The sequence below is a fragment of the Lithobates pipiens genome, unplaced genomic scaffold, assembly GCF_037356315.1.
Source record: "Lithobates pipiens isolate NorthernLeopardFrog02 unplaced genomic scaffold, aLitPip1_a1.2 Scaffold_16, whole genome shotgun sequence".
Classification (NCBI taxonomy): Eukaryota; Metazoa; Chordata; class Amphibia; order Anura; family Ranidae; genus Lithobates; species Lithobates pipiens.
In genome coordinates this window covers 151,027,805-151,042,950 of record NW_027507748.1, presented here as the reverse complement: position 1 = coordinate 151,042,950, position 15,146 = coordinate 151,027,805, and the positions used below count along the sequence as shown (strand labels likewise).

The following is a 15,146-nucleotide window of genomic DNA, read 5'->3' as shown; positions in this document are numbered from 1 at the left end:
TGCTCGTCCTCATGTGGTCTAAAGTTAATTCTTAAACACATTGTTTCAAGAGCAGACCTTTAATCAGCTAGAAGCGATTTGCTTCCATTTTACAGGAAAGGCTTACGCATTGGTACAATGGTTTTCTCTCTTGTATCTGTTATTTTAGTACAGTGTCCATGTTCATTGCTTGCATGGTTGAACTTGACTGAATGTGACAGGATAAGTCTCTTCCTATATTTTGCAAGCATTTCACTTTTCATTGTGTTTTCTATGATTTTATATTAACCGCTTGCCATCCACACTATAGCCAAACGATGGCTACAGCGCGGACTTTAATTGCCAGAAAACCTTGATATGACTTCCTCCCTTGCATGAGCTGCCTGTGCACCCCTTCTGTGATCAGCTAATGACTTGGTTGATCGCATGGTGTACACAAGATTGGTAATCAGTGCCACCCCTCAGTGCCCATCAATAAATACAAAAAATTACCTGTTTTAGAAAAAATTTAGTGTTTTTTTTTTTTATTTTTTATTTTATTTTTGGGTTTTTAGCAAAAAATGGAAAACCTCAGCAGTGATTAAATGCCACCAAAAAAGCTCTTTGTGGGAAAAAAATGAATTTGCTTGCAGTGTTGCATGACCGTGCAATTGTCATTCAAAGGGCAAGAGCACTGGAAATTGGTCTGACAGGAAAGGGGGTTTAAGTGCCCAGTAAGCAAGTGGTTAAAACAATTTAATTTTATTGTGAAGAATATTAAAAAGCCCTTGACCTAATTGCTGTATAGTATTCTAAATTTTTTGTTCGCTACATATTTTCATGAAACGGCTGCTCGGTTGAAATCTTATTTATTTTTGCGTTAAGACAGTGTATTAAAATGCAGAGTTTTAAAAGTAAACACTGATGGGTTTTACTTTTTCCCCTGCAAAGAAAAGCATAATGGGCTAGTATGCATTGCTGGTGGCCGCATCCTTCACCCCTCTTCCGAGGCAGTGGACTCCAGCTCTGTGACTGGCTGTAGTCAGTTGTGACATCATTTAGAAACGGTATGCTCGGGAATATCGCAAATATCTCTAAACCGTGCCTTTTCAGGATACTGTTTTAAAATATATTGGCTTATGTAATTGGATAAACTATATAGCACTATTTTTCTTTTTTGTATCAATGTTCATTCAAATGTTGCCATAGATGAAAGTAAACCTTTTATTTTGTAATTTGTTTAAAATTTCACTAAAATGATTCTGGTATAGAGCATTGGAAAGTTTTATTTACAAATTTTATTTTTGCTCAATTTTTCATTTTATTTTTTCTGTGACCCTAAAATTATTGAACAAAAAAATTTACAAATCAATGGTTAATAATAAAAAAATATGGTCTGCAGGAAGTTAATGGGCAATTTAGGCAGCTGTTAATTTGCCTTTCTCCCTCAACCAATAACTCCCTTTATCCATTTTACATTAAGACCCCTTTCACACGGGATGGATCTGTAATGATCTGCTTTCTCAGCAGGGATCGCTCCGTTTTATCCCCGCTGAGCTGGCGGCTGACAGGGCGGTCCCGGCACACTGCAGGGACCTCCCTGTCAGATCTCCACTCTCCTCTATGGGGGATTGGATGAACAGACCGTCTGTCCATGTTCATCCGATCCGCTCTGCAGATAGAAAAATAGGATTTTCCTCTGTCTGCAGAATCAGACCATAGTGGAGACGGATGATATCGGGTGTCTGCAGTTCATCCACAGACACCCGCTATCCCATAGGGATGCATGTATGTCCGTATTTCATCCGCATGTGTGAAAGGGGCCTTATATAACCCCTTGTAAAGTAAGTGTGTGTGTTGTGTGTTTTTTTTTTTTTTTTTTTTTTTTCCCTGATGTGTGGTTTGTTTACTTATCCGGACTACTTTTATATATATCTTCTTTTTTTTTTTTTCCCCCTATGCAGATTGCCTCAGCTGTAGAAAAATGGAAGACTGCCATCAGAGAGGCCCAGACATTGTCTCGTATGCATGTGCTTTTGGGTATGCTAGATGCCTGCATTAAGTGGGATATGTCGTCAGAAAATGCCCGTTGCAAAGTATGTCGCAAGAAAGGTATGCATCAAAAATTTTGCTTTTTATTTGATCTTTTCAAGTGTTAACATTTTGACTACTTTGTGAATGTATGTCTTATTGCGTGTGGTTTTTTTTTTTTTTTTTTTTTTTTTTTGCTCTTTAATTATTATACAGGTGAAGATGACAAGCTGATCCTCTGTGATGAGTGTAACAAGGCATTCCATTTGTTCTGTCTGCGGCCAGTACTCTTAAACATACCAGATGGTGAATGGCTGTGTCCTGCTTGTCAGCCAGCAACTCTTAGGCGTAGTTCACGGGGCAGGTAAGAATAGAAGCTTAGGCCGGGTTCACACTATATTACACAGCAGTAGTACAACTTTCATCCTACTTTGCTCTGTGACATCAGTCCTACATTGGTCCTACATCCATCCGACTTTCATGAACAGGTTACTACTCTGATCTGACTTTTCAGATGGTACATCTGGTCCTTCAAAGCTAACTCGCAATGGGAAGGGCTACAATAGGATGCAGGAAATAACAATGTCGGGTGCCATATTCGGATGATTAGGACAAGGATCTGACTTTGATCCTACTTCAATGATAGTCAATGGGCTGAAGTAGGTTAAAAGTAGTACAGGGAGTATTTTCAAAGTCTGACCGACTTGTCGGACCAGTTAAGACAGCTCCTATAAGGGAAACTTTGATTTTCACATGTCATGCGACATGAGCTCCCAATGTCAGAGCGTTTGTCGCACCAGTGTGAACCCGGCCTTAACTAGTTCAAGTTTAGTTTTATTTGTGAACTAACATTCTAAAAATGAGTTTTCTTCTTCTTTTTAAAGGAATTATGCTGAAGAATCCAGCCATGATGATGAAGAGGAGGAGGAAGAGGAAGAAGAGGATGATGATGAAAATGATGATGAGTCAGGAAGTGACAATGAGTATGAAGGAAGGATCAAATGTAAGTATTTTGTTAAACACAAACTTTACAATTTATATGAAAGCTCATTTTAATTTTTGTGTTTGTGCCAAAAGGTGCAGGACATGTTCTGCTACCTGTATGCTGGGATGTCTTTCTTGAGTAGCTACCTGTTCTATAAAAAAAATTTGGCAGATGCCCCCCAGGTTTGAAAGCGTGTAATAAAAAAAAAAAGTACATGTATATATTCCCCCATATGAATTCCTGTCCAGGCATAATCCCTCCCACTTCAGCTAAGCCCCCTTACCTTGTGTCAGTTTGTGGGCATTCTCCTTCCGCTCCTCTTTTTTTGTGGGAGAGTGAAGCATCTGAGAAAATTGCTCGGGCTGATGAGATGTAAGCTGTTGTGGTTTAGGATGCATAATCTCAGGATCTTGGGGTCCTGGGCTGTCTTAGTCACAAAAGACCATGGTGGGCTTCCTTGTGGTTTTGGTATGTCTCTAACACCATGTGTATTCTGAGGTTGTTGGAAATGCCTCCATTCAGGTGTTGCCCTCAATGCAGTCCCCTATGTTTAGCTTCATTCCAGAACACTTCAGCTAAATTTTGTCACTGTGGGACACTGCGGGGCCCTTGCATCTGACTCCAAAAACCAGGTTAGCCCTGGAATGAAGGATATTGGTGCAGATGTGGAATACAAGATGGTGCAGATGCTGAATACAAGAAAATCTTCTTTTTTTTTTTATATATATGAATTTGAAGGTATTGAGGACAGATGCCAGCTTATCTGGCTAGGCAGATGAACTTTGTTCAGGAAACCTGGCCTTCAGAGGTGCAGAAGTTGCCTATCCAGATCATGGAACTTTGGGTAATTTGACTACCTCTCCTACACCAGTCTATCAGCGTTTTTAGGGCCTTCCCGTCAAAGCAGTTGGACAATGCTACAGCTGTGGCATGCATCAACCCTCAAGGAGGGACAAGAAATCACACTACTCAAGAAGTGGGCTTATTCTGGTCGTGGACAGAACTTCCCTCCATCTCTGCCTTGCCCATTCTCAGTGTGAAATTGGCATGCGGACTTGCTCAGCCTTCAGCAGTTGAAAAAAAGACTGGGTCCCTTAACTAGAGGTGCTTGTTGAGATTTCTGTGGTGGGTACCAGATTTCTTTGTGTACAGATTACATCCTGCTTTGACATGAATGTTGATGCCTAAGGCTACTTTCACACTGAGATGGGTACTGGCAGTAAAGCTGTGCTATTCGGCCGCTAGCGGCCGAAGAAGGGTTAAAGCGGCGATTTGCTGGTGGGTTTGCGGCGCTGCCCCGTTGTGTTCAGTGGGAAAGGGGTGCTTTAGGAACAGTGAATACCCTGCTCCTACAGTGCTCCAAAGATGTGACTTGCAGGACTTTTTTGACAGTCCTGCAAGCGCCCCACATCAGTGTGAAAGCCCTCAGGCTTTCACACAGGAGAGGCGCTATTGTTAGCTCTGTAGTGCCTGTAAAGCACCCCGGTGTGAAAGTAGCCTTAGTCCTGGGGCATAGTGGGATTCTGACTCTGTAATCTCCACCCTTCTTAAGGCTAGAAATTCAACTTCCAGGAAAGTTTACCTTATGTGGAAAGTTTTGGTGTAAAGCCCACAAGTTTAATCTTGACAGTATGCGAATTCTCACATTTTTGTGTCAATTCCTCAAACTACTAACATCCTAATACAGCCATCATTGTCCAGGGCTACAAAATGTGCCACCCCTTCAGCTCCCCTCTTCCAAAGTAGGTTCCTGATATGCCTACTGTAGAAGAGGCAGACAGAATGAGGATATAGAAGTTGTGTTGGAGGCTGAGGAAGATTTTGCTCCCTCGCTTTTACTTCTGCATTAGATTAACATAACATGCTTGCCAGTGTGGATAAACTCACTGTCTCCATGCAAAAAAGCCTTGGCATTGTAGTTTTTGGTTGTCTCCGTCATGCTCCTCTGGGTAGAAAGACTTGCAATAACTGGTAACCTTCCCCTCCCTGTTCATGTACAAATAAAATGAGCAAGCTATGACAGCTGGGTCATTCCAGAAAAGATTTTCACTTCAAAAATATTTGCTAAATTATCCAGGGGGAAGATATCGCTAAAAAGGTGGTCTGTTCCTGTAGCTGATGCAGTCGGCCTTAAACATCTCGCTAACAACTGAATATATTTTGCATTTAAAGTTTCTGTAGTTTGGCACACATCGCGCATACAACTTTTCAAGGGAGGTGTCCTTATGGGATGGCACTTGAGCTGAAAGTTACCTGTAGGTTTAATTGGTGGCTTCAGAGGGGTACAATAGAGTTCAAAACTACCTCACCGCTTTTTTCTGTCATCAGCCAAGGACAGTCAGACTTGCAGAATGCATAAGCTATCACTTCTCCCAGGGAGTAGTTGTCAGTACCCCCATAGAACAGGTTCAAAGGATTCTCGTCAAACCTTTTCACAATACCAAAGCCCAATCTGGACATTTGTCTTATAATCAACTAAAAACATTCCTTAATCCAGGGCTCGACAAAACCCGGGCGCCAGGTCGCATTTGCGACTAGAATTAGCGACCTGGCGCAGCACAGCTTGGGGGTATCCCGTCTCTGTGGTATGGCAGGTCCTCATATGAGATCTGGGGTCAGAGAGACCTCATATTTACACTAAGATGAAATAAAAAAAAAGAGCTATGGGCAATGACTTGGAGACGGGGGGGGGGGGGGGGGGGGGGGGGCGCGCTCGCTCGCTATCTTCCCCTCACTCGTCTCCATGTCAGGCCAGGGACAGGTCCAGATCACCGTCACGGACCTGGCTCCTAACTTTTTTTAGCTGGTTCCTAGATTCCAAGCAAATTTGTCAACCCCTGCCTTAAGCTTTCAGGCCTCATGCACACAGGGCATTTTAGTTTGTTTTTTCCGTCTAAAAGCCTGGAATTTCAGGAGAAAACAGTTAAAGTGCCTAAAGTTGCATATTGCACACTTGTTTAGGTGTGTTGGGTTTACTTCCTCTTTGATTCCCTGCAAAGGTAAAGCATAATGGACTACTATGCACCGCATGCGCCGTAGACATCGGTGCCTGTCGATCGGCAAATATCTCCTAAACCGTGTAGGTTTGGGAGATATTTCTTGGACCTACAGGTAAGCCTTAATCTAGGCTTACCTGTAGGTCCAAGTGGTTTGTAAGGGTTTACAACCACTTTAATGGATTTATTCCGGTCAAACCAGGCATGGAATTCCTATCTTGATGGATCTCAATCCCAGCCTTAATAGGGGTAGGTACATGGAACATGGTGACCCATGAAAGCCAAGTGCCCTATTAACATCCTGGATCTGAAAGCAATCGGAATAGATATGCAATACTAGGACCCCCCCACCCCTTCTGAGAGCACAGACAATGCCACAACAGTGGCCTACATCAACCATTGGGGCACCAGGAGTCCTGCAGCCTTGAGGGAAAATAGATATTCTCATGGACAAACTCCCCAGAGATCTGTCGGCATCCCAAGATGGTTTTTGGTTTTATGTTGCAGTTAATATTTTGCACTTCTTCTTCTTTTTTTTTCTTTTTTTTTTTTTTTTTTTTTCTTAAAAAAAAAAGCTGTAGGCATGTGTACATCACAAAGCCCAGAAAAATCTGTTTCAATTCCAGGTTTGTAATGCAGCAATATAGAAAGTACACCAAGGGGGTGAATACTTGAACAAGGCACTGTAACTGCATCCAATGTAGTAATTGCTATAAATATCCCAAAATGGGAGCTCTCATAGATTAGAGTTGGGGACCATACTAGACAGAGGGGCCCTGATGAGGCAGGGTGGCATCCACTTCTATTTGCAAAAGTATGCAACTAAAACCTGCTTTTAACATTGTTGAAGCACTTTCATTTTTTGTTTGCTGGCCAGTAAAGGTTTGTAGCATGTGTTCTGTAAAAAGCCCTAGGGCCCCTTTCACGTGGGGCCATCTAGCTGCAGTGTGTCTATCCCAGCAGTTTAGTGTGCCCAGGAGGGACAAGTGCAACATTCATCCCCATTGCCCGAAGCCTGTCAGTCTATTGGCTAGCTGCGTCAGGACGGAGCTGAGCTTTGTCCCGAGTGTTTAACCACTTCTATACTGCAGTACATCATATGACATCCTGGACGTTCAGTTGAGATATCTCCACTGAACGATGCCTGCAGCTAAAGGCATTAAAAAATCTTTTGTTTTTTTCTGCCGGTGAGTCCCTGTACAGTAAAAACATAGCAGCAGTTTAGTCGCTTGATTTGTTTTTATAGGCGGTGGGAGGGGGTGTTCCAACAAGCCCATTCCTCAGGTGCTTGTACTGGTGAGCAATTTTTTTTATTTTTCCTGAAAAATTGCTGCGCAAAATACCCTGTGACAAAAAATGGCAATTTTATTACCTAGGGTCCCTGCTAAAAAAAAAAAAAAAAAGTTTGGGGGTTCTGTGTCATTTTCTAGCAAAATTATTTTTACATGTAGGAGAGGAATACTGAAATTCACCCAGTAGGGAAGTGATTAAAGTGGTTGTAAACCCTTACAACACACTTTTGACCTACAGGTAAGCCTAGATTAAGGCTCACCTGGTAGGTCCAAGAAATATCTCCTAAACGTAGACAGCGGCGCACTGAGTGCGGCACCATCAACAACGAAGATGCCGCGCGTGTCGGCTCCCGTGCACATGCGCGGGAGTGACGTCATCACGGCTTCGCCGAATGACAGCTAAGGAGCAGCTACACCCCACAGAGAAGATGGATGCGCCGGACTACAGGGGACAGCGGTGACTTTGCTGGCTCCTGTGTCAGGTAAGTGCGATGCATAGTAGTCCATTATGCTTTGCCTTTGCAGGGAATGAAAAAGGAAGTAAACTCATCGGGGTTTACTTCCTCTTTAAGGCCCTATGCAGTTTGGTATGAATGCCTAAAATGCAGGTCTTTGTTTTTGGCTTTTTTTGTCCCTGAATGCAATGGGGCCCTAAACGCAGGTACCTCTTGGTACAATGGCATTACACTTTGATTAAAACGCAGGGAATGTTGCTCTGCAGCTAGACAGCCCTGAATACGTTTCCTTGCTTTTAAACACTAATTGTAGATTAGGGCTCTTTGTTTAAAGCGGGAGTTCCGCTGTTTTTTGTTTTTAAAAGTCAGCCGCTACAAATACTGCAGCTGCTGACTTTTAAAATAAGGACACTTACCCGCCCAGCACCCCAGCGATGTCTGCACCCGAAGCCGATCTCTCGATCAGCTCTCTGGTGCTGCCACTGCCATCTTCGGTATGGGAACCGGGAAGTGAAGCCTTGTGGCTTCACTTTCCGGTTCCCTACTGCGCATGCGCAATAAGAATGGTCCCTGCTGTCTCTGGGATCCGTGTGTTTCCCAGCAGACAGCGAGGGACCCACGGGAAGTGGCGTAAATACCCGCAGATTCTGCGGATATCTATGCCGGAAGTGGGTGCAAATACCTGTACTATACAGGTATCTGCACCCCCCGAAAGGTGCCAATTGTGGCACTGGAGGGTTCCAATGAGCAGAAGTTCCACTTTAGGGTGGAGCACCGCTTTGCTGACCGACTCGTGCCGATATACGTCGGCAGAAGGGCTCCTACAGGCAGACTCGCGTACCTGTACACTGCCCTTTTAAGAGGCGGCAAGCTCCATGAGGCGTGTACCATGGGGATACCCGCGATGGCCACTCTGGGAGATGCTAATGTAAACAAGCATCTCCCCATTCTGCCTAATGACAGTGTCACTGATCTCTGCTCCATGTGATCGGAGCAGAGATCAGTGATGTGTCCTACACAGCTATGGCCCCCCCACAGTTCGAAATACGCCCCTAGGACACACCTAACCCCTACACTGCCACCTAGTGGTTAACCCCTTCGCTGACAGTGTCATTTACACAGGAATAGGTGCATTTGTATAGCAGTAATTGCTGTATAAATGACAGTCGTCCCAAAAATGGCAGATTTGACCATAATGTCGCAGTTACGCTAAAAATCACTGATCGCCGCCATTTAAAAATACCATAAAACTATCCCCTATTTTGTAAACACTAACTTTTGCGCAAATCAAGCACTTATTGCAGTGTGTTTGTTTTTTAACAAAAATATGTAGAAGAATACGTATCTGCCTAAACTGAGGAAACATTTTGATATTTTTGGGGGGTGTTGGTGTTAAGAGAAAAAAATTTTAATTCTTTTTTTAGCGCAAAAAACTAAAACCGCAGGGGTGATCAAATACCACCAAAAGCTCTATTTTTGGTGGAAAAAAGCAAGGTCAATTATCGATGCAATGCCGAATCGCAAAAAGTGCTCTGGTCAGGAAGGTGTTAAATTCTTCCGGGGCTGAAGTGGTTAATGTGCTAGATTTCAGTTGAGGCTGCTTTACAGTGGTGGGGAATGTGAATTGCCACAGGCAGCACTAGTTTCTGTGCCATCGGTCCAAAAACTGCTTCCTGGAGTTAGGTGCTGGAAGACATGTTGGTTGGGACTTTAAGCCACCATTCTGAGATTCCCTCTTAACGTACTGTCAAAATTTAGAGAAACTTATTAATGGTCATAGTTTTAAGTTGCTTTTTATATCCAATATTTCGGGTCTTGATTTTCCGAGCTTTTAGCCGATTAAATGGTGGCATTAGCAGTGTCCCATGATAGCTTTGTATTGGGCTACTTGGATCATTTTTTGGCCCTGAATTTCTTTTCAAGTACCATATTTCGTGTTTTGCAATGGATGCACAGTTGCTTTATTAAATTGCTTTAATATATTACCTTTTTAATTACTTGGAAGCCTTTTCTTCTGGGTCCAACCCCAGCAGCTAACTTGATACAGCTTGGTGTGTATGAATTTTGATGTGCTTTTCTGGACTCGCAGTAGTTTTTTATGGGGAAGGAGTTAACACAGGCAATAAGCCTTGCAATCCACTGGGACTTCAGAGAATGGGGGATTGTTGGCCCTAGCACACAAATTGCTTGCACGACATGCTGTCAGCCACAGTTTCATTTACAAGGAACACGTTTGTGTGCGAGTGTGGGACATAAAGATGAAAGCACAGGGATCGAACAGGATCATCGTTTCAGGGCCAGTGACAGCCGCCTCTTTGGAGTGTGCCGTTGCAGAGAGGCAACAGGCATTAAAGTTCAGTGTTTGGCCTATATAGTAGTAACACGACACGTGTTTGCCTCCTACCTCGTGTTGGTCAAGTTCCTACTGATTAAATTGGCAACTGTGAGATCCTGCTGTGTGGCCTTCTTCTTTTTTTTTTTTTTTTTTTTTGTGTGCTCCGCTCATCTCTAACCGACAGCAGCTGTATCTCAGCCATTAAGTCAGCAAGGGGATGAAGTAGAGAACAAATGTGTGGGGGTTTTTTTTTTTTTTTTTTTTTTTTTATTCCCAGTTGTCCATTAATCTTAATTTTATGGAAGCTTTGTACCTCCCCTTTAACTACAATGAATGTGTCCTTGAGGTTTACTTTACATCAGCTTTGAAAAAAAAAAAAGCCTATTCAGTAAGCCACTAGGGTAATGTATTTGGGGTGTGTGTGTGTGTTTTTTTTTTTTTTTTTTTTTTTTTCTCTCTTTTCCTTAAGGCCTCATTCACACCAGGCGGATCTGCTGCCACAGAGTCCACCAGCTCAGTGAGAGATCTCTCCATTGATCTCCGCTGAGCCGGCAGATGACGTGTACCTCTCTGCTCACTTGTCGAGTGCCGCTGCTTGCTATGGATAGATCGGACTAAAACGGACAGCATGTCCGGATGTGAACATAGGGCCATCCATCTGTTTTTTTTTTTTAGTGGTTCGGACCGGGTCAGATGTCAGCGGACATGTCGTCTGCTGACATCCGTCGCTCCATAGACCAACATGGAACGCCTGTTCAGGTCTGCTGACAAAACTGTCAGGAGGACCAGAATGGTCCGACAGTGTGAAAGCAGTCAAATGGAGTCCTGTACAAGTGTTATGGGACAGTGATGTGGATACATGTGAGCATGGTCACCTTGCTGGTCTTCACTAAACTCAACATCTGGGTACTGTAATAGAGAGGGACTGAATATGCATGAAACATCCCCTGACATGTTCTAAATTTGCCTTTTCTGTTCTTCCTCCGCTTTCTCTAAATCCCAATTGTACCAAAATATTTACTGGGTTTTTCACTTTGTTTTTTTTTGTTTTGTTTTTTGCTTTTAAGTGCGTTCTTACAAAGCGGCTAAAGGAAAAGCAGGCAAAGTTCGGACAGGTACACGTGGGCGCCCACCGACCAAGAATCAACAATCCTCTCGATCGTCCCGACAGCAAGCACCCCTAGAAAATGAAGCAGATGTGGAGGAGGTGGTAAGTAACTTCCATTTCAGTTAGTGCATAGAGGTACAAGCACTTTTTTTTTATCCCATTTTAAAACTGTTTAAGTTTTTTTAAATGAAAAAACTGGATTTTGAGCAAGTAAGTGAATCCAAACAGTTACTGCTTATTAAATAAGGAAGAGAAGGGCGCAGCAGTGACTAGAAACTGTACAAATTTGTTACAATATAATGAAGGGGAATGTGGTCTCTAAAACACATTGCCTTCCTCTAGTTGCACAGCACATTCCTTTATACCTGTCAGCTCCATGGTGCACCAGGAGCAGCTCACACAGCTACACTGCTGTGGGTGTTCACAGGCTCTCCCTCCCAGTGAAATGGATAAGAACTACAAACTAGTTCTTGGTTATCTGCTGCTATTTCTAATTAAAAAGTATAAATGTGCATGCACATTAGAAGTAAACGCTCGGCTACTTCTAAATTCTGATTTATTGGTTGGCGGGGTTGATATTTTATACAGAAAGATACGTCATTGCTATGTCAGTCTAATTGGTACATCTCATTGGTTACAATACAAGAGAAATGAAGAAACTTGATGCTTGAAGTTCGGTTGAAGCTGGTTCCCTGATCTCAAATGCATTCTAATGCGGGGGATGTAGGGTATAGACGCCATCCTAACTCAGAACGGAGAAGTCAATCTGTATACTACATAAGGAGCATAGGAACATGTATACACATAAGCAAATAGACATTTTCTGATTATCATTATGTACATTAGATTCCTTAACACCAGCACTTACACTGCAGATGTTCATTTTAACAGATGCAAATGTGCTTATGTTTTAGAGTTGAATACATGTGTACAGTTCTAATCACCCCTGTGCCCTTCTTGATATTTCAAAATCGGATATCATTGGGTCTCAAGGAGCAGCAAGAGGTTCCATTTATTTATGGGCTTTAATTGTTTAAGACTGCAAATACCTAGGACTAAGGTCATGTTTAAGGATCTTTTCCATGTAGACACATGGACTAAATGAACTAAACTGGTGCACTGCTTGTGCCTTTACAGCTTATTCATGTTTTAGCTTGAAACTCTTCATCATTTAACCACTTCAATACAGGGCACTTTCACCCCCTTCCTGCCCAAGCCAATTTACAGCTTTCAGTGCTGTTTCATTTAGACTGACAACTGTTCGGTCATGCAACACTATGCTAATTTTCTCCCACACAAATGGCTTTCTTTTGGTGGTATTTGATCACCACTGGGGTTTGTGTGTTTATATATTTTTTTCTTTGTTTTTGTTTTTTTTGCTCTATAAAAGCTTTTGTAAACAAAGTTTTCTCCTTCAGCGATGAGTCGGTACTTGGCACTGGTGGGCATCATCGATGGGTATGCACAGATAATCCATGCGCTGATTGTGCTCACAATTGAAACAGAGCAGGACCACGAACCCACCCTCTACCAGTACAGACCTTGGATCAGCAGCAACCTTGTCCAGGGTCCACAGATTTTTCTCCCTAGACCCAATGAAGATGGTTTTTACTTGCAAATCAGGAGACCTAATAGATGAGAGGAAACGTGTGTGTGTGTGTGTGTAAAATAGGTTTATTTTGTGCGTTCTGAGTTGCTGATTCCCAAAGTAGTAAAGTAGGGCTGAAACAACAAATCGATTATGAAATTAATCTATTACTATTTTCATAATCGATTAATTGGCCAGTAACATGGGGTTAAAAACTTAAATGAGCCCTTTATAGTACAAAAATATAATCACTACTGTAAATATTACTTTCACTGTTCTACAGTAAAAAAAAACCCTTTCAGTAGTGATTATCTGCTTTTTTTTTTTTGTACTATACAGGGCTAATTTTAGTCTTTTTAACCCTGTTATAAACCAGGCCTAAGAAGTTTAGTAACATATCTGTTTGTTGGTGCTTTTTCGCACTACAGTTCATTTACATGATTTACTATGGGGCACGTTCATATTTGTGCTATATTTCAGCCGCTGCATATTTGGAAAGGGTCAGGGACTTTTAACGCAAAACTGTGCTTTTTTTTTTTTTTTTTTGGTTCAATATACTTCAATGGAGAAGCTGCAGAGAAGAATGTAATGCGTTTTTGCAGCAATTTGTGTTTGTTTTTTTTTTTTTGTTGTTTTTTTTATATCTGCCCAAAAAAATGCAAAAACCGCAAATTGCAGTAAAATCACGTGCGCAAAAAGCACTGCATAAACAGATCAAAAGCAAACTGCAAAGGTGGTGTACCGAGCCTTATGCTGGCCTCATGGATCAATTTTCAGGTGAGAATATTCAGATGAATGAAAGAATTTTGTTTGAAATTTTCACTTAATTTCTGACCACACAGTCTGGAAAATTCCTTTTGACCAAGAATTTTTCGATTTCCAAATTTTCCAATCACTGTGGTTGAAAATGAACATCAATTTTTGACCCACTTTTTTTTTTTTTTTTGGTTCTTAACCAATTAATCGAAACAATCGGGCAACGAATCGATTATGAAAATAATCGTTAGTTGCAGCCCTATAGTAAAGCCAGCGATATGGTAGTCTCAGGCATTTAATCTTCACAAATAAGTCAGCAATTGCAGCTCCCATATGCCTTTCATGATTCAATTTTTAAGGTTTTATATCCATTAACTTGGTCCTTATCTTCCAGATACGTCGGAGTAAGCCAGCTTCTCGGCGCCAGAACCAAGAGCTCCAAAAGTGTGAAGAGATTTTGTGTAAACTCATAAAGTACCGTTTCAGCTGGCCTTTCAGGTTTGTACGAACTATAACTTGGGGGGGGGGGGCGCGGAGACATGGATGTATGAGACTTGATGTTCCTAAACCCACCGCAGTAAAGCATGCTTGTTATACTCTGTAGAACTTAAAGGGTTAATCCTGTGCATTGGGTAAAAAGCTGTTTGATCTTGTATGCACAGATCATCCCCCTCCACTGTCCCCTGATAATTTCCTGATAACATAGAGCCTATGGAGTCAGGCTGCACTTGCAGTTTGTTTATTGCTAGAGTTTTTTTATTTATTTATTTATTTATTTTTTTCTCCTGGGAGCGTTTGTGATCAGCACATAGCCAGTCACCACTGTCCAGACAGGGTCAGGGATCCTGTATCCTAATAGGGTAGTCGGAAAACACCTAGAAGCTTTAACCAGTGCTTGGCTGGACACTTGATAGAAGTCGCAAGACTGCTGTAACTGCTGATGAGAAGGTATTAGTTTATATTTACTAAAATCCTATTTCCATGTACTGTGGGAGACCAGATATAGTGAAGGAGGTGAACTACATACCGTACTAGCCTGGGCATAGGGACATGTGCCATTGATATCAGCAGTCTCTATCCTGGGAATAGAGAACTGGAAGGCAGATTATCTCAGCCGCCAGCAGATCTGCCTGGTGGAAATGGTCCCTACACCCAGAGGTGTTCCAGGTAATTTGCCAACATTGCAGATGGCCAGAGATTGACCTGGCATCCAGGTTCAACCAGCTACAGCAGTTTGTGTCTCGAACAATAAATCCTCTGGCAATTGGAGCAGATGTTCTGATAGTTCCATGGAGCCAGTACTCCCTGGTTTATGCTTTCCCTCCGATCCCTCCTCTTCCACATTTTGTTGCGCAGGATTCACAGGGGGTTCCAGTCATTCTGGTGGCACCAGCCTGGCCCAGAAGGCCCTGGTTCCTGGAGATTGTGAGACTGACAATAGACAGGCCGTGGATACTTCCACGTTGCCCCGATCTACTGTCTCAAGATCCTATATTCCACCCCAATTTAGTCTCTAACATCCTGGCTTCAATAGCCATGCTGTCAAATTTAAAGGACCGTAGCATCTCGGGACCAGTGGTGTCTACTCTAGTGAATGCTAGAAAGGCTGTCGCTAGGAAGATTTATCAGAAGGTCTGGAAGA

At 42.4% G+C, this 15,146-nt stretch overlaps 1 protein-coding gene across 1 annotated transcript in view; it reads left to right on the top strand.

Annotated features, from left to right (window-relative positions):
• The window catches only part of BAZ1B (bromodomain adjacent to zinc finger domain 1B), a 75,086-nt gene that overhangs the window by 56,639 nt on the left and 3,301 nt on the right, over nucleotides 1-15,146 (top strand). The window contains exons 14-18 of the mRNA XM_077480616.1: nucleotides 1,923-2,070; nucleotides 2,206-2,353; nucleotides 2,874-2,992; nucleotides 11,120-11,262; nucleotides 13,899-14,002. Coding sequence (XP_077336742.1) covers nucleotides 1,923-2,070; nucleotides 2,206-2,353; nucleotides 2,874-2,992; nucleotides 11,120-11,262; nucleotides 13,899-14,002 — 662 coding nt within the window. The remainder of the gene's footprint in view (nucleotides 1-1,922; nucleotides 2,071-2,205; nucleotides 2,354-2,873; nucleotides 2,993-11,119; nucleotides 11,263-13,898; nucleotides 14,003-15,146) is intronic.